The sequence below is a fragment of the Oncorhynchus mykiss genome, chromosome Y (assembly GCF_013265735.2).
Source record: "Oncorhynchus mykiss isolate Arlee chromosome Y, USDA_OmykA_1.1, whole genome shotgun sequence".
Classification (NCBI taxonomy): Eukaryota; Metazoa; Chordata; class Actinopteri; order Salmoniformes; family Salmonidae; genus Oncorhynchus; species Oncorhynchus mykiss.
In genome coordinates, this window is record NC_048593.1 from 35,909,815 (window position 1) to 35,927,400 (window position 17,586).

General features: G+C 47.4%; 1 protein-coding gene across 1 annotated transcript in view; it reads right to left on the bottom strand.

Annotated features, from left to right (window-relative positions):
* Positions 1 to 1,213: 1,213 nt before the first annotated feature.
* The window catches only part of supt6h (SPT6 homolog, histone chaperone and transcription elongation factor), a 39,346-nt gene continuing 22,973 nt past the window's right edge, over positions 1,214 to 17,586 (bottom strand). The window contains exons 25-38 of the mRNA XM_036968144.1: positions 16,920 to 17,127; positions 16,334 to 16,481; positions 15,688 to 15,830; positions 15,037 to 15,177; positions 14,626 to 14,821; positions 12,275 to 12,420; positions 11,705 to 11,797; positions 11,466 to 11,579; positions 10,695 to 10,819; positions 7,922 to 8,034; positions 3,258 to 3,335; positions 2,928 to 3,115; positions 1,976 to 2,205; positions 1,214 to 1,683 (exon numbers count right to left, since the gene is read on the bottom strand). Of these exons, the coding sequence (XP_036824039.1) occupies positions 1,494 to 1,683; positions 1,976 to 2,205; positions 2,928 to 3,115; positions 3,258 to 3,335; positions 7,922 to 8,034; positions 10,695 to 10,819; positions 11,466 to 11,579; positions 11,705 to 11,797; positions 12,275 to 12,420; positions 14,626 to 14,821; positions 15,037 to 15,177; positions 15,688 to 15,830; positions 16,334 to 16,481; positions 16,920 to 17,127 (2,113 nt within the window). The 3' untranslated portion in view covers positions 1,214 to 1,493. The remainder of the gene's footprint in view (positions 1,684 to 1,975; positions 2,206 to 2,927; positions 3,116 to 3,257; positions 3,336 to 7,921; positions 8,035 to 10,694; positions 10,820 to 11,465; positions 11,580 to 11,704; positions 11,798 to 12,274; positions 12,421 to 14,625; positions 14,822 to 15,036; positions 15,178 to 15,687; positions 15,831 to 16,333; positions 16,482 to 16,919; positions 17,128 to 17,586) is intronic.

A 17,586-nucleotide genomic window follows, 5' to 3' on the forward strand; every position in this document is an offset into this window, starting at 1 on the left:
AATAGGGCTATCTTCTGTATACCCCCCTACCTTGTCAGAACACAACTGATTGGCTCAAACATATTAAGAAGGAAATAAATTCCACAAATGAACTTTTAACAAGGCACACCTGTTAATTAAAATGTATTTCAGGTGACTACCTCATGAAGCTGGTTGAGACAATGCCAAGCATGTGCAAAGCTGCCATTAAGGCAAAGGGTGGCTATTTGAAGAATCTCAAAATATATTTTGATTTGTTTTAACTCTTTTTTGGTTACTACATGATTCCATATGTGTTACTTCATAGTTGAGGTCTTCACAATTATTCTACAATATAGAAAATAGTACAAAATAAAGAAAAACCCTTGAATGAGTAGGTGTTCTAAAACTTTAGACCGGTAGTGTAGGTTTGACAGACCATGTGAGGAGTGCAGGGTTTAGGGTTCATACTGAAAACAGTGTCTTTATTCATTTTGATGCATCAATACAAAAACGCAGACAAGCTTCCTGATTGGCTCGGAAAAACGCTCGTTAGGCTGCCTCTCGACACAACCCGCCAATCACCAGGAGGGTAAGGGGCGGGTCTATGCAGCCAAAGGGACATTACATTACCAGCCTACCACGGCATGAGACAACCCGCGAACCAATCAGATGCTTTCGGCAGCATCTCCTAATCTTTTTATAGATTTTTTAAAAAATCAAACAGGAAAAAGAAAATATAGCATACCCCATGTTATTAAAGAAAAGGACAACGGTTGTCATGACAACCAAACAATCATTTCTCCGTTAGGTCCATGTCCTATTACATCTATGTCAGCGGTTTGTTTCAAGTGTTTGGTGGTCTGTATCGACATTTCTGCCTACCTGACATACAGAGTTAATATCCTTACTAAATAAAATACTGGACTATGTGGCCGGCAAAAATACAGTGAGGAAAGAGAGAGGGATAGACGGAAGGAGGGAAGATGTGCCGGGAGAGAAACATGGCTAGATACACAGTAGCTAGAAACAGAATCCAATGGGACACAAGAAGAGGGGGAGCAGGGTTAGTTTAGTAGGCTGGGAGGAGAGGGAGAAGAGGGGAGCAGGGTTAGTTTAGTAGGCTGGGAGGAGAGGGAGAAGAGGGGGAGCAGGGTTAGTTTAGTAGGCTGGGAGGAGAGGGAGAAGAGGGGAGCAGGGTTAGTTTAGTAGGCTGGGAGGAGAGGGAGAAGAGGGGGAGCAGGGTTAGTTTAGTAGGCTGGGAGGAGAGGGAGAAGAGGGGGAGCAGGGTTAGTTTAGTAGGCTGGGAGGAGAGGGAGAAGAGGGGAGCAGGGTTAGTTTAGTAGGCTGGGAGGAGAGGGAGAAGAGGGGAGCAGGGATAGTTTAGTAGGCTGGGAGGAGAGGGCGATCTGAATGGTATGTGACTGGTCTGAGGGGGCATGCAGGTAGGCGGATGGATGGAAGGATGAGTTGATGAGAGTAAGGGGGGGTATATTTGGGGAGGAGGGGGGTATAGTCGCCCCCCCCGGCCTCTCCTATCGGTCCATCTCGTCCAGAAGGGGCGTGGCGTCTCCAGCGATTGACATAGGCGTGCTCTGGATCATGGGGCTGGGGGAAGGTCGCGGGGTCATCCTGGGGGTCTTCTGCTTCTTCCTCTCCGCCTCCTTCTCCTGGAGCCACTGCTCCGCTACCTTGCCCCAGTCCACCGCCGTGCTGCCGCTCGACCTGCAGGGGGAGATCGTAGGGGCGGGGGGTTACGTACAGGCCAGTTAGGATGTTGCAGTCAAAAACCACCTCTGAAAGTCTGCAATCAAGTATTTAATCTCATTCACTATAAACATTTAGAACACAACTTCTTCATTCCAGATCGACCCGTTGCCCAGGATACATAGGCAAGAATTATTCTCACATTCTAAATACTCCTAACTACTTAAAAAAAACATTTTCAATCAACTGACTCATTACACACATTCAACTGAAACACACAATCTGTCTGTCTCTCTCCGTCTCAACTTACTTAGGCTGCTGCTGCGGAGTGCGTCCTCTGGAGGAGGACGAGGGAGTGTTGGACGAGGGTCCCTGGTGGCTGCTGTGGCCCTGGTTGCTCTGTGTGTGTCCATGGGAGTGGGAGGACTGGGGGGTGGAGGGGTACTGCGGGGTACCCATGGTCTGCTGGCTGGGGGTGGTGTATGAGTAGCTGGGGGTCATCATGGGTGTCGCCATCGGCTGTTGGGGCGTCGCAAACACCTGGAGAGAGAGAGAGAGGGGGAAGGAGGGAGGGAAGGGGAAGGAAGAAGAGTGAGAGAGACAGAGGGAGAGAGACAGAGGGAGAGAGACAGAGAGGGAGAGAGAGAGAGAGGACGGACGGAGGGAGAGAGAGGGACGGAGGGGGACGGAGAGAGAGAGGGACACGGAGAGAGAGAGAGACACGGAGAGAGAGAGAGAGAGGGACACGTAGAGAGAGGGACACGGAGAGAGAGAGAGAGAGACACGGAGCGAGAGACAGAGAGAGAGAGAGAGAGAGACACGGAGCGAGAGACAGAGAGAGAGAGAGAGAGAGACAGAGAGAGACAGAGACAGAGACAGACAGAGAGACAGAGAGAGAGAGAGAGAGAGACACAGAGACAGAGAGACACAGAGACAGAGACAGAGAGACAGACAGAGACACAGAGACACAGAGACACATAGAGACAGAGAGAGAGAGGGAAGGAGGGAGAGAAGTGGTTAAAACGAAGCACTATTTACACATTGCGGCCAACAGCAGCAGAGAAAGAACATTCTACACCTCATTATTCACTTCACATCTCTCCAGTGTGACAAAGACCAACGATGGATCTTTCTGCCACAACAAGCTTCCTCAGGATCACCTAGGTGGTTGCTACACACTGGCAGTGGATGAGGTTACCTTCATCTGACCCCAATACAAAACCATTGGACCATCGGTAAAGCAATGCTAAAAATCCACTCACGTGATAGGCTGAGGAGCTGCCTCCCCCACCCCCACTGCTGCCCCCGGTGTAACCGTATTGGCTGGAGTTCCACTGGGCAGGCGTAGTGTTAGCGTTCTGGCCCTGCCCCTGCCCCGTCACCGCGGCGATGGCACTGAACATCTGAGAGGTCATGTTGCGTGGGAGAGCGCTGACCGCTCGCGTCAGGTCTGAAAGAGACGGAGAGAGAGAAGAAAGGTTTAACCCTAAAGTAGCATCAGACATCCAGTGGATATTTGACTGGATAAAATGCATATCAACTTTAGGATTGATACATTTTGATGGGGATGAGTGTGTGTGAGAGAGACTGACCTGCGATGTTGATGTTAGCTGGTGTAGCGTTGACAGAGGCAGGTGTCCGTGTTCGACTGCTACTGCTGGGGGTGATGCCTGAGGGAGACAAGGAAACAGACATTGTAACCACAGGATAGGACAGTTGTCACCAACCGGTCGATCTTCAAGGCATTCCTAGTCGATCACCAAACATTTCTGTAGAAAATCCAACATTAAAGGCTGTGATAAAGGCTTGCTCTCCTTTTAAATTCATGTAGCGCTGTTGGGGAGAGGTGCACTTGATTTGAGAAGCCCTGCGCACCGGGTAAGCAAAGTTCCCATTTTGAACCATTTCAGTTGTCTGAAAAGTTAAACTGGGAGATCTGTGGATAAATCGAGTGCGCCTACTTGGGTGGCCAATCTGATATATCAAATCACAGTGCCTAAGGAGCTTCCACGACCCCAGGCCATAGCAAAGTTTGATACCAGCCCAACTTAGATGTAATAACTTGTAAAACCATGACCACAGAGAGACTGTCAAAGAAAACAGCAAAGAGCTGCTCTTTTTAGGAGCGAGTTCACGTTTAAGTTTTTAATCAACACTATTACAAAACATAAAACAGCTTCTCAGTACTTCCACTGCTGCAGTGAATGAGTAGCCAAGTGTATCGATGGCCCGGCGCTTTTAAGATTATTAGAAGCTCGTCATGGATATTTTAATACCGAGGAGTATTTCACTTTCTCTGGTCATTGGAACATGAATTTGTGCCTGACTAATGCAGATGCGGTGCGATTCGAGCCTCAACCACCAGGTGAACTGTGTTCCCCTTTCTGGTCAAGTCTAATCAGAGGAAAGGAAGGAGAGAGCAGAGACCGTGAGAGGCAGACCCTCTGCTGCTCTCTCCCTCTCTCCCTCCGCGGAGACTAATGCTGTGTTCCCCTTTCTGGTCAAGTCTAATCAGAGGAAAGGAAGGAGAGAGCAGGGACCGTGAGAGGCAGACCCTCTGCTGCTCTCTCCCTCCCTCCCTCCGCGGAGACTAATGCTGTGTTCCCCTTTCTGGTCAAGTCTAATCAGAGGAAAGGAAGGACTGAGCAGGGACCGTGAGAGGCAGACCCTCTGCTGCTCTCTCCCTCCCTCCCTCCGCAGAGACTAATGCTGTGTTCCCCTTTCTGGTCAAGTCTAATCAGAGGAAAGGAAGGAGAGAGCAGAGACCGTGAGAGGCAGACCCTCTGCTGCTCTCTCCCTCCCTCCCTCCGCAGAGACTAATGTTGTGTTCCCCTTTCTGGTCAAGTCTAATCAGAGGAAAGGAAGGAGAGAGCAGGGACCGTGAGAGGCAGACCCACTGCTGCTCTCTCCCTCCCTCCCTCCGCGGAGACTAATGCTGTGTTCCCCTTTCTGGTCAAGTCTAATCAGAGGAAAGGAAGGAGAGAGCAGGGACCGTGAGAGGCAGACCCTCTGCTGCTCTCTCCCTCCCTCCCTCCGCAGAGACTAATGCTGTGTTCCCCTTTCTGGTCAAGTCTAATCAGAGGAAAGGAAGGAGAGAGCAGGGACCGTGAGAGGCAGACCCTCTGCTGCTCTCTCCCTCCCTCCCTCCGCAGAGACTAATGCTGTGTTCCCCTTTCTGGTCAAGTCTAATCAGAGGAAAGGAAGGAGAGAGCAGGGACCGTGAGAGGCAGACCCTCTGCTGCTCCCTCCCTCCCTCTCTCCGCGGAGACTAATGCTGTGTTCCCCTTTCAGTCTAATCAGAGGAAAGGAAGGAGAGAGCAGGGACCGTGAGAGGCAGACCCTCTGCTGCTCTCTCCCTCCCTCCCTCCGCAGAGACTAATGCTGTGTTCCCCTTTCTGGTCAAGTCTAATCAGAGGAAAGGAAGGAGAGAACAGGGACCGTGAGAGGCAGACCCTCTGCTGCTCTCTCCCTCCCTCCCTCCGCAGAGACTAATGCTGTGTTCCCCTTTCTGGTCAAGTCTAATCAGAGGAAAGGAAGGAGAGAGCAGAGACCGTGAGAGGCAGACCCTCTGCTGCTCTCTCCCTCCCTCCCTCCGCGGAGACTAATGCTGTGTTCCCCTTTCTGGTCAAGTCTAATCAGAGGAAAGGAAGGAGAGAACAGGGACAGTGAGAGGCAGACCCTCTGCTGCTCTCTCCCTCCGCAGAGACTAATGCTGTGTTCCCCTTTCTGGTCAAGTCTAATCAGAGGAAAGGAAGGAGAGAGCAGAGACCGTGAGAGGCAGACCCTCTGCTGCTCTCTCCCTCCCTCCCTCCGCGGAGACTAATGCTGTGTTCCCCTTTCTGGTCAAGTCTAATCAGAGGAAAGGAAGGAGACAGACCCTCTGCTGCTCTCTCCCTCCCTCCCTCCGCAGAGACTAATGCTGTGTTCCCCTTTCTGGTCAAGTCTAATCAGAGGAAAGGAAGGAGAGAGCAGAGACCGTGAGAGGCAGACCCTCTGCTGCTCTCTCCCTCCCTCCCTCCGCGGAGACTAATGCTGTGTTCCCCTTTCTGGTCAAGTCTAATCAGAGGAAAGGAAGGAGACAGACCCTCTGCTGCTCTCTCCCTCCCTCCCTCCGCAGAGACTAATGCTGTGTTCCCCTTTCTGGTCAAGTCTAATCAGAGGAAAGGAAGGAGAGAACAGGGACCGTGAGAGGCAGACCCTCTGCTGCTCTCTCCCTCCCTCCCTCCGCAGAGACTAATGCTGTGTTCCCCTTTCTGGTCAAGTCTAATCAGAAGAAAGGAAGGAGAGAGCAGGGACCGTGAGAGGCAGACCCTCTGCTGCTCTCTCCCTCCCTCCGCGGAGACTAATGCTGTGTTCCCCTTTCTGGTCAAGTCTAATCAGAAGAAAGGAAGGAGAGAGCAGGGACCGTGAGAGGCAGACCCTCTGCTGCTCTCTCCCTCTCTCCGCGGAGACTAATGCTGTGTTCCCCTTTCAGTCTAATCAGAGGAAAGGAAGGAGAGAGCAGGGACCGTGAGAGGCAGACCCTTTGCTGCTCTCTCCCTCCCTCCCTCCCTCCGCGGAGACTAATGCTGTGTTCCCCTTTCTGGTCAAGTCTAATCAGAGGAAAGGAAGGAGAGAACAGGGACAGTGAGAGGCAGACCCTCTGCTGCTCTCTCCCTCCCTCCCTCCGCAGAGACTAATGCTGTGTTCCCCTTTCTGGTCAAGTCTAATCAGAGGAAAGGAAGGAGAGAACAGGGACCGTGAGAGGCAGACCCTCTGCTGCTCTCTCCCTCCCTCCGCGGAGACTAATGCTGTGTTCCCCTTTCTGGTCAAGTCTAATCAGAAGAAAGGAAGGAGAGAGCAGGGACCGTGAGAGGCAGACCCTTTGCTGCTCTCTCCCTCCCTCCCTCCCTCCGCGGAGACTAATGCTGTGTTCCCCTTTCTGGTCAAGTCTAATCAGAGGAAAGGAAGGAGAGAGCAGGGACCGTGAGAGGCAGACCCACTGCTGCTCTCTCCCTCCCTCCCTCCGTGGAGACTAATGCTGTGTTCAAAACAACTGGGAACGTAGAAATATCAGACTTCTGAGCATTCCAAGACAAATGGGAACTCTTGGGGGGGGACAGCCATCCAACTTTCTGGAGCTCTCAACCTGAAGATCACTGATGTCATGATTTTGTTTTCCGAGTTCTCAGTTGTCTTGAAAGCACCACGACCATCAGATACAGGTACCATCAGATACAGGTACCATCAGATACAGGTACCATCAGATACAGGTACCATCAGATACAGGTACCATCAGATACAGGTACCATCAGATACAGGCACCATCAGATACAGGCACCATCAGATACAGGCACCATCAGATACAGGCACCATCAGATACAGGTACCATCAGATACAGGTACCATCAGATACAGGTACCATCAGATACGGGCACCATCAGATACAGGCACCATCAGATACAGGCACCATCAGATACAGGCACCATCAGATACAGGTACCATCAGATACAGGTACCATCAGATACAGGTACCATTAGATACAGGTACCATCAGATACAGGTACCATCAGATACAGGTACCATCAGATACAGGCACCATCAGATACAGGTACCATCAGATACAGGTACCATCAGATACAGGTACCATCAGATACAGGTACCATCAGATACAGGTACCATCAGATACAGGTACCATCAGATACAGGCACCATCAGATACAGGTACCATCAGATACAGGTACCATCAGATACAGGTACCATCAGATACAGGTACCATCAGATACAGGTACCATCAGATACAGGTACCATCAGATACAGGTACCATCAGATACAGGTACCATCAGATACAGGCACCATCAGATACAGGTACCATCAGATACAGGTACCATCAGATACAGGTACCATCAGATACAGTAAAAAAAATAAAAATAATATTTACAAGGTCCGCAGTGCCTCAAATGCTGCACCAACTGATCTATTTTGTTATCAAAGCTCGACTTTTGATATATAGTATGGTCTGAGAAGACCCATATTGTCAGGCCAGGCATATAGCCAACGAACTACGCTTATCACTCAAACATAATTCCTACAAAACTGTCACATGTTTTAAGTTATTATATGAGCGGTCGATCTCGGCTTGCTTTTTGACTGCAAAAGTGATGTTGACTCAGAAAGGGTTGATGACCACGATCTAATCAACATAGCACAACTATAGCAGTGGCACACAGGTCTAGAGAGATTTGACAGGTGTTCTAGCCAATGGGCAGGCAGTATGTACCTGGTACCGGTTCCTGGAAGTGGTCTTTGAACCAGCGGAACAGTCCGTTAACGGTGGGGAACATCTGGGAGCGGTACCGGAAGCCGTCAGGAGAGATGGTCACATACTCAACACTGCAGACACAGAGGACATCTTCAAAACCAAACCATAACTCTACTACTCTGAGCTCTGTCATAATCACACACTCTAATTCCATCAGGAGAGATGGTCACATACTCAACATCTTCAAAACCAAACCATAACTCTACTACTCTGAGCTCTGTCATAATCACACTCTAATTCCACTGTCAACACAATAATGCTGAACAATCCTTCTAGGATTTGTATAGATGTTATTGTTACTCATTGTGTATTTATTCATTGGTGTTATTATTTGTCTATTTTGCTCTGAATTGTTGGGAAAGGCACTGTTAGTCTACACCTGTTGTTTACAAAGCATGTGACAAATAACATTTATTTTGATTTAAGGCTGTGAGGAGAGACCCTAGTATTTCTATGGGAGAGATGAGGTCAGGGACACAATAGAAATAGAATGAACGGAACCTCCAACCCTGGCAATTTGACTGGTAAACTCATGGGTACACTCGCAATTGGCTGCATGGTATTGTGACGAAACAATTTCCATGGTAATGTAGAATATTCATTAAAATTATGTTAACTGATGTGGCTCATGCAATGGAATATATTTTTTGTAAATCAAAGCAGATTGATGGGTACATGTCCTGCTTTTACTTCCTGCTTTGCTCCTATGGGTACACTCAAAATGGCTGCCAGTCCACCCATTATGGCATCATTTACTTGAATGGAGACACCCCTTCTATTCATTCTATTTCTATGGTCGTCAACCACCCATCCAAGGTTAGGGGTTAGTTTGCTTTAGTCATGGTAACTCACCATGGTTAGGGGTTAGTTTGCTGTAGTCATGGTAACTCACCATGGCTAGGGGTTAGTTTGCTGTAGTCATGGTAACTCACCATGGTTAGTTTGCTGTAGTCATGGAAACTCACCGTGGTTAGTGTGCTGTAGTCATGGTAACTCACCGTGGTTAGGGGTTAGTTAGCTGTAGTCATGGTAACTCACCAAGATTAGGGGTTAGTTAGCTGTAGTCATGGTAACTCACCAAGGTTAGGGGTTAGTTTGCTGTAGTCATGGTAACTCACCGTGGTTAGTTTGCTGTAGTCATGGTAACTCACCGTGGTTAGTGTGCTGTAGTCATGGTAACTCACCGTGGTTAGTGTGCTGTAGTCATGGTAACTCACCGTGGTTAGTGTGCTGTAGTCATGGTAACTCACCGTGGTTAGGGGTTAGTTAGCTGTAGTCATGGTAACTCACCAAGGTTAGGGGTTAGTTTGCTGTAGTCATGGTAACTCACCGTGGTTAGTTTGCTGTAGTCATGGTAACTCACCGTGGTTAGTGTGCTGTAGTCATGGTAACTCACCGTGGTTAGTGTGCTGTAGTCATGGTAACTCACCGTGGTTAGTGTGCTGTAGTCATGGTAACTCACCGTGGTTAGGGGTTAGTGTGCTGTAGTCATGGTAACTCACCGTGGTTAGGGGTTCGTTTGTTTTAGTCATGGTAACTCACCATGGTTAGGGGTTAGTTTGCTGTAGTCATGGAAACTCACTGTGGTTAGTGTGCTGTAGTCATGGTAACTCACCGTGGTTAGGGGTTAGTGTGCTGTAGTCATGGTAACTCACCAAGATTAGGGGTTAGTTAGCTGTAGTCATGGTAACTCACCAAGGTTAGGGGTTAGTTTGCTGTAGTCATGGTAACTCACCGTGGTTAGTTTGCTGTAGTCATGGTAACTCACCGTGGTTAGTGTGCTGTAGTCATGGTAACTCACCGTGGTTAGTGTGCTGTAGTCATGGTAACTCACCGTGGTTAGGGGTTAGTTTGTTTTAGTCATGGTAACTCACCATGGTTAGGGGTTAGTTTGCTGTAGTCATGGTAACTCACCGTGGTTAGTGTGCTGTAGTCATGGTAACTCACCATGGTTAGGGGTTAGTGTGCTGTAGTCATGGTAACTCACCGTGGTTAGGGGTTAGTTTTCTTTAGTCATGGTAACTCACCATGGTTAGGGGTTAGTTTGCTGTAGTCATGGTAACTCACCATGGTTAGTTTGCTGTAGTCATGGTAACTCACCATGGTTAGTTTGCTGTAGTCATGGAAACTCAACGTGGTTAGTGTGTTGTAGTCATGGTAACTCACCGTGGTTAGTGTGCTGTAGTCATGGTAACTCACCGTGGTTAGGGGTTAGTTAGCTGTAGTCATGGTAACTCACCAAGATTAGGGGTTAGTTAGCTGTAGTCATGGTAACTCACCAAGGTTAGGGGTTAGTTAGCTGTAGTCATGGTAACTCACCATGGCTAGGGGTTAGTTTGCTGTAGTCATGGTAACTCACCATGGTTAGTTTGCTGTAGTCATGGTAACTCACCGTGGTTAGTGTGCTGTAGTCATGGTAACTCACCGTGGTTAGTGTGCTGTAGTCATGGTAACTCACCGTGGTTAGGGGTTAGTTTGCTGTAGTCATGGTAACTCACCGTGGTTAGGGGTTAGTTTGCTGTAGTCATGGTAACTCACCATGGTTAGGGGTTAGTTTGCTGTAGTCATGGTAACTCACCGTGGTTAGGGGTTAGTTTGCTGTAGTCATGGTAACTCACCGTGGTTAGTGTGCTGTAGTCATGGTAACTCACCGTGGTTAAGGGTTAGTGTGCTGTAGTCATGGTAACTCACCGTGGTTAGGGGTTAGTTAACTGTAGTCATGGTAACTCACCGTGGTTTGCCACGAGGCTGGTATCCCAGTATGAACTTCCCTGGCAGGTCTTTACAGGCTGAGACAAAGTAGGGTATGAACGTAGGCTTCTCCTTCTTAGACCTGATCAACAACTCCTCCATTTTCTACCAGACAGACAGGGACGGGGAGAGACGGGGTGATGAGGGATGAATAGAAAGGAGATATGTAGAAAATAATAGAGACAAACTATGTTCACTGGAGAGATCAAACATGTTTTCTAAACAGGAAGGAGGTTATTTTCTTTGTAAAAACAAATATTCTGTCAGAGACTAAGTTAATCAAAATAAACACTTTGGTAATAGTGTCACATTCTGTGGTTAAGACAACACCCCCCCGTACTTTCCTATCCCCTCCATTATTCTCCCCCCCGGTACTTTCCTATCCCCTCCATTATTCTCTCCCCCGATACTTTCCTATCCCCTCCATTATTCTCCCCCCCGTACTTTCCTATCCCCTCCATTATTCTCTCCCCCCATACTTTCCTATCCCCTCCATTATTCTCCCCCCCGGTACTTTCCTATCCCCTCCATTATTCTCCCCCCATACTTTCCTATCCCCTCCATTATTCTCCCCCCCGGTACTTTCCTATCCCCTCCATTATTCTCCCCCCATACTTTCCTATCCCCTCCATTATTCTCCCCCTGGTACTTTCCTATCCCCTCCATTATTCTCCCCCCCGTACTTTCCTGTCCTCTCCGTTATTCCCACATACCTTCCTCTCCCCTCCATTTTTCCCCCACCCCCCCGTACCTTCCTGTCCCCTCCGTTACAGTCCTGGAAGTACTTGTGTCCCAGCAGGTCACGAGCGAACGCTGCCATTGGCTGAATATAACGAGCTGTGATCTCATCAAGATCCTCAAACTCCTAGAGAGAGAAAGGGACGAGAGACGAGGGACAGAGAGAAAGACAGAGAGCGAGAGAGATTAGTTTGAGTTGTGGAACAGGCATGTGGACAACCCATCTCTCACACACACACACACGGTCCTCACCTCAGTGTTGATCCAGAGTGTGTGTCCCAGGCTGAAGGCGTTCTCCTTGCCCTCCTCTCTCACATCAACATGCTGGTAGATGCCGTCAGCTACCTACACATAACACATCTGATTAGCATCTAACGACAAATTCATCCACCTGTCAGTCAACACACCGCAACATTAACGGGTTCATTGAATGAGGGAATTATTTTATAAAGACGAACAGTATTTGGTTGTAATTGAAATGTTGCAGGTAGGCCAACCTCCCTCCAGGAGATTCCAGGAGAGCTACTGGGCATGCAGGCTTTTGGTGCAGCCCTGCTCGAACACACAACATTGTAAAGAAAATATGCTGTTCCAACAGGACCTTGATAAGCTGACTGGTGTTTGAGCAGGGTTAGATCAAAAGCCTGCACAGCCAGTAGCTCTCCAGATGGAGGGTTGACCTGTGTTTTATACAGTAGCCTATCAGGGCACTATTTTACTGCGGGGGGGGGGGGGGGGTTATGCACCCATCTACATCCCCTCCCCTCTCCAGACGTCCCCTCCACGTGACAACGTCTCGCTGACCTATCACCCCCTCCATACCTTCCAGGTGACAGTAAGGTGGTTCTCTCCCTTGCTGCTGGGCCTGATAACAACATCTCCCTGGTCCATGGACTCCATCATCTTCTCAGCCTGCTTGAAGTTGATGTTGTGGAAGGATGGGTGGGCAATCACACGTTTTATATAGGCTGGAGAGAGAAGAGAGGGGGCAAGAGGGTGAATGGAGGGAGAAGAGAGGGGGCAAGAGAGTGAATGGAGGGAGAAGAGAGGGGGCAAGAGGGTGAATGGAGGGAGAAGAGAGGGGGCAAGAGGGTGAATGGAGGGAGAAGAGAGGGGGCAAGAGGGTGAATGGAGAGAGGAAAAAGAGGGAGGATGGGAAAGAAAAGGGGAATAACTTTAAGAACATTGAAGTCTTGTTTTGTACACAAAGTTTAATATAAACATATTTCAGCCCCGACCCTGACCCAGTGTACTAACTGGTTCTCTGTATAATACTGTTTACTGGCTGTTTACTAACTGGTTCTCTGTATAATACTGTTTACTAACTGCTTCTCTGTATAATACTGTTTACTAACGGGTTCTCTGTATAATACTGTTTACTGGCTGTTTACTAACTGGTTCTCTGTATAATACTGTTTACTAACTGCTTCTCTGTATAATACTGTTTACTAACGGGTTCTCTGTATAATACTGTTTACTGGCTGTTTACTAACTGGTTCTCTGTATAATACTGTTTACTGGCTGTTTACTAACTGGTTCTCTGTATAATACTGTTTACTGGCTGTTTACTAACTGGTTCTCTGTATAATACTGTTTACAGGCTGTTTACTAACTGGTTCTCTGTATAATACTGTTTACAGGCTGTTTACTAACTGGTTCTCTATATAATACTGTTTACTAACTGGTTCTCTGTATAATACTGTTTACTGGCTGTTTACTAACTGGTTCTCTGTATAATACTGTTTACTGGCTGTTTACTAACTGGTTCTCTGTATAATACTGTTTACAGGCTGTTTACTAACTGGTTCTCTGTATAATACTGTTTACTGGCTGTTTACTAACTGGTTCTCTATATAATACTGTTTACTAACTGGTTCTCTGCATAATACTGTTTACTGGCTGTTTACTAACTGGTTCTCTGTATAATACTTTTTATTAACTGGTTCTCTGTATAATACTGTTTACTGGCTGTTTACTAACTGGTTCTCTGTATAATACTGTTTACTGGCTGTTTACTAACTGGTTCTCTGTATAATACTGTTTACTGGCTGTTTACTAACTGGTTCTCTGTATAATACTGTTTACTGGTACTGGTATAATTACTAACTGGTTAGGTTCTCTGTATAATACTGTTTACTGGCTGTTTACTAACTGGTTCTCTGTATAATACTGTTTACTGGCTGTTCACTAACTGGTTCTCTGTATAATACTGTTTACTGGCTGTTTACTAACTTGTTCTCTGTATAATACTGTTTACTGGCTGTTTACTAACTGGTTCTCTGCATAATACTGTTTACTAACTGGTTCTCTGTATAATACTGTTTACTAACTGGTTCTCTGTATAATACTGTTTACTAACTGGTTCTCTGTATAATACTGTTTACTGGCTGTTTACTAACTTGTTCTCTGTATAATACTGTTTACTGGCTGTTTACTAACTGGTTCTCTGTATAATACTGTTTACTGGCTGTTTACTAACTGGTTCTCTGTATAATACTGTTTACTGGCTGTTTACTAACTGGTTCTCTGTATAATACTGTTTACTGGCTGTTTACTAACTGGTTTTCTGTATAATACTGTTTACTGGCTGTTTACTAATTGGTTCTCTATATAATACTGTTTACTAACTGGTTCTCTGTATAATACTGTTTACTGGCTGTTTACTAACTGGTTCTCTGTATAATACTGTTTACTGGCTGTTTACTAACTGGTTTTCTGTATAATACTGTTTACTGGCTGTTTACTAACTGGTTCTCTGTATAATACTGTTTATTAACTGGTTTTCTGTATAATACTGTCTACTGGCTGTTTACTAACTGGTTCTCTGTATAATACTGTTTACTGGCTGTTTACTAACTGGTTCTCTGTATAATACTGTTTACAGGCTGTTTACTAACTGGTTTTCTGTATAATACTGTTTACTGGCTGTTTACTAACTGGTTCTCTATATAATACTGTTTACTAACTGGTTCTCTGTATAATACTGTTTACTGGCTGTTTACTAACTGGTTCTCTGTAGAATACTGTTTACTGGCTGTTTACTAACTGGTTTTCTGTATAATACTGTTTACTAACTGGTTCTCTGTATAATACTGTTTACTAACTGGTTTTCTGTATAATACTGTTTACTGGCTGTTTACTAACTGGTTCTCTATATAATACTGTTTACTAACTGGTTCTCTGCTGTTTCTTCTTGCGTTCCTCCTCTGTCTTGGTGTCCTCTGTCTCCGTGTCGAAGTCGTAGTAACTGTCTTTAGGGAGCTTCCACTCGTTGTTTTTATCCATCAGGTCAGACGTACGACATGTCAGGTCCACGTTGAACTTCTCAATGTCAATCTTCATGATGCGACAGTGTACCGTCATACCCACCTGGGAGAGGAGGAGTTAGGTGAACACTTGTACAGGTACTGAAACAGCTGAACCAACTTCAGTCACCAACAGATCGAGCCCTGAAGAGAGAGAGAGAGCTAGAAGATGGGGAATCAAAGCCTTGGTGGGTGTGCTCTAAAGGACCAGAATGGTATGTGTGTGTGTTGGTTTGTGTGACAGTGAGACAGTGTGTATGGCAGGTCTGTGTGTCTCACCTTCACCCTCTCCTCAGGGTGTTTGACCACCTTGTCACTGAGGAACTTGGTGGGGATGAAGCCCTGGACACCGTTGTCCATCCGAGCCCTCACACCTATAGCCTGGCCAGGACACGAACCACTGTCAAAATGGTTCCACACCTAGCAGAGAGAGAGAAAGGGGGGAAAGAGAGAGGGAGAGTGGAAGAGAGGAGGAGAGGAAGAGTGGAAGAGAGAGAGGAGAAGAAGAGAGAGGAGAGGAAGAGAGGAGGGAGAGGAAGAGAGGAGAGGAAGAGAGGAGGGGAGAGAAAGAGGAGAAGGGAGAGGAAGAGAGAGATGGGAGAGGAGAGGAAGAGAAAGATGGGAGAGGAGAGGAGAGGAAGAGAAAGATGGGAGAGGAAGAGAGGAAGAGAGAGGAGAGGAAGAGAAAGATGGGAGAGGAAGAGAAAGAGAGGAGCGGAAGAGAAAGATGGGAGAGGAAGACAGGAAGAGAGAGGAAGACAGGAAGAGAGAGAGGAGAGGAAGAGAGAGAGGAAGAGAAAGTTGGAGGAGAATGTAAAGGTAGGCAGAAAAAAAGAGCAAATAAATCATTTAGAAATAAATAATCCATCATGTGGAGATATTAGAACACATCAGAGAGACGTCAGAGTCCTGGGGAACATGACTTCTCACCTCGCTGAGTTCAGGGAAGTTGTCCTGTTGACAGAAGGGGCACTGCCACAGCCCTGTAGCGTCGTTCCTAATGGCCTGGTCATAACTCTCCCCCTGGGGGCGCCGGTGAGCTATACCGGTCACAACACTGGTGATCAGCTTACCTGGAGACAGAGACGGGGCAACTGTAGAATCTGACAGAATCTGAGAGTGTGTGAAGGCAGTGTGAGTGAATTAGGGTGGCTTTTATACCTACATAGAAGGTAGAGGTGTGTATACCTACATAGAAGGTAAAGGTGTGTATACCTACATAGAAGGTAAAGGTGTGTATACCTACATAGAAGGTAAAGGTGTGTATTCCTACATAGAAGGTAAAGGTGTGTATACCTACATAGAAGGTAAAGGTGTGTATACCTACATAGAAGGTAAAGGTGTGTATACCTACATAGAAGGTAAAGGTGTGTATACCTACATAGAAGGTAAAGGTTTGTATACCTACATAGAAGGTAAAGGTTTGTATACCTACATAGAAGGTAAAGGTGTGTATACCTACATAGAAGGTAAAGGTGTGTATACCTACATAGAAGGTAAAGGTGTGTGTGTGTATACCTATATAGAAGGTAAAGGTGGGTGTGTGTATACTGACAGAAGGTAAAGGTGTGTATACCTATATAGAAGGTCTCTGGTGTCTCCTTGGTAAGCAGGTTAAACACCTCCTCGGTGTTAGGAGCTCTGTAGGGAACTCTCAAGTCCTTATACCTGCAGCTCAACTCAGCACGGATATCATACAGGGTGATGCCCTTGTTACCATAACCCTACAACCACAGGAAAAACACAGGTTAGTGTGTAAAAATGATATGCCCTTGTTACCATAACCCTACAACCCTGTTCCTGGAGAGATATCCTCCTGTAGGTTTTAACTCCAACCCTGTTCCTATGACAGCTAGCTACAACACCTATGACAGCTACAACACCTATGACAGCTACAACACCTATGACAGCTATAACACCTATGACAGCTACAACACCTATGACAGCTAGCTATAACACCTATGACAGCTACAACACCTATGACAGCTAGCTATAACACCTATGACAGCTAGCTATAACACCTATGACACCTATGATAATTATAACACCTATGACACCTATGATAACTATAACACCTATGACACCTATGATAACTATAACACCTATGACAGCTATTACTATACAACGGTGTGCTACACACAACCCCTTGTCTCTTCCTGTACCTGTCTCTCCAGTTCCTCAGCAAAAGCATCCAGGTCCAGATCTTTGAGGCGCTCCGGGTTTTCCAGGATTTCCTCCAGCGCTCCGGCCGGGTTGGCGTCCTCCGCTGACTCGTCGTATTCCAGAGCGTCCACCGCCATCTTTCTGGCCCACTCATATGTCTCCGGGTGCACCCGGGACCCATCCAGAACCTCGATGTATGAGTCAGTACTGGAGAGAGAGAGAGAGAGAGAAATGAGGGGGGAGACAGAGGTGAGGGGGAGAGAGAGATGAGGGGGAGAGGAGAGAGAGAGGTGAGGGGGGAGAGGAGAGAGAGAGGTGAGGGGGGAGAGAGAGGTGAGGGGGGAGAGAGAGGTGAGGGGGGAGAGGGGAGAGAGAGGTGAGGGGGGAGAGAGAGGTGAGGGGGGAGAGAGAGGTGAGGGGGGAGAGAGAGGTGAGGGGGGAGAGGGGAGAGAGAGGTGAGGGGGGAGAGGGGAGAGAGAGGTGAGAGAGGGGAGAGAGAGAGGTGAGGGGGGAGAGGGGAGAGAGAGAGGTGAGGGGGGAGAGGGGAGAGAGAGAGGTGAGGGGGGAGAGGGGAGAGAGAGGTGAGGGGGGAGAGAGAGGTGAGGGGGGAGAGGGGAGAGAGAGGTGAGGGGGGAGAGGGGAGAGAGAGAGGTGAGGGGGGAGAGG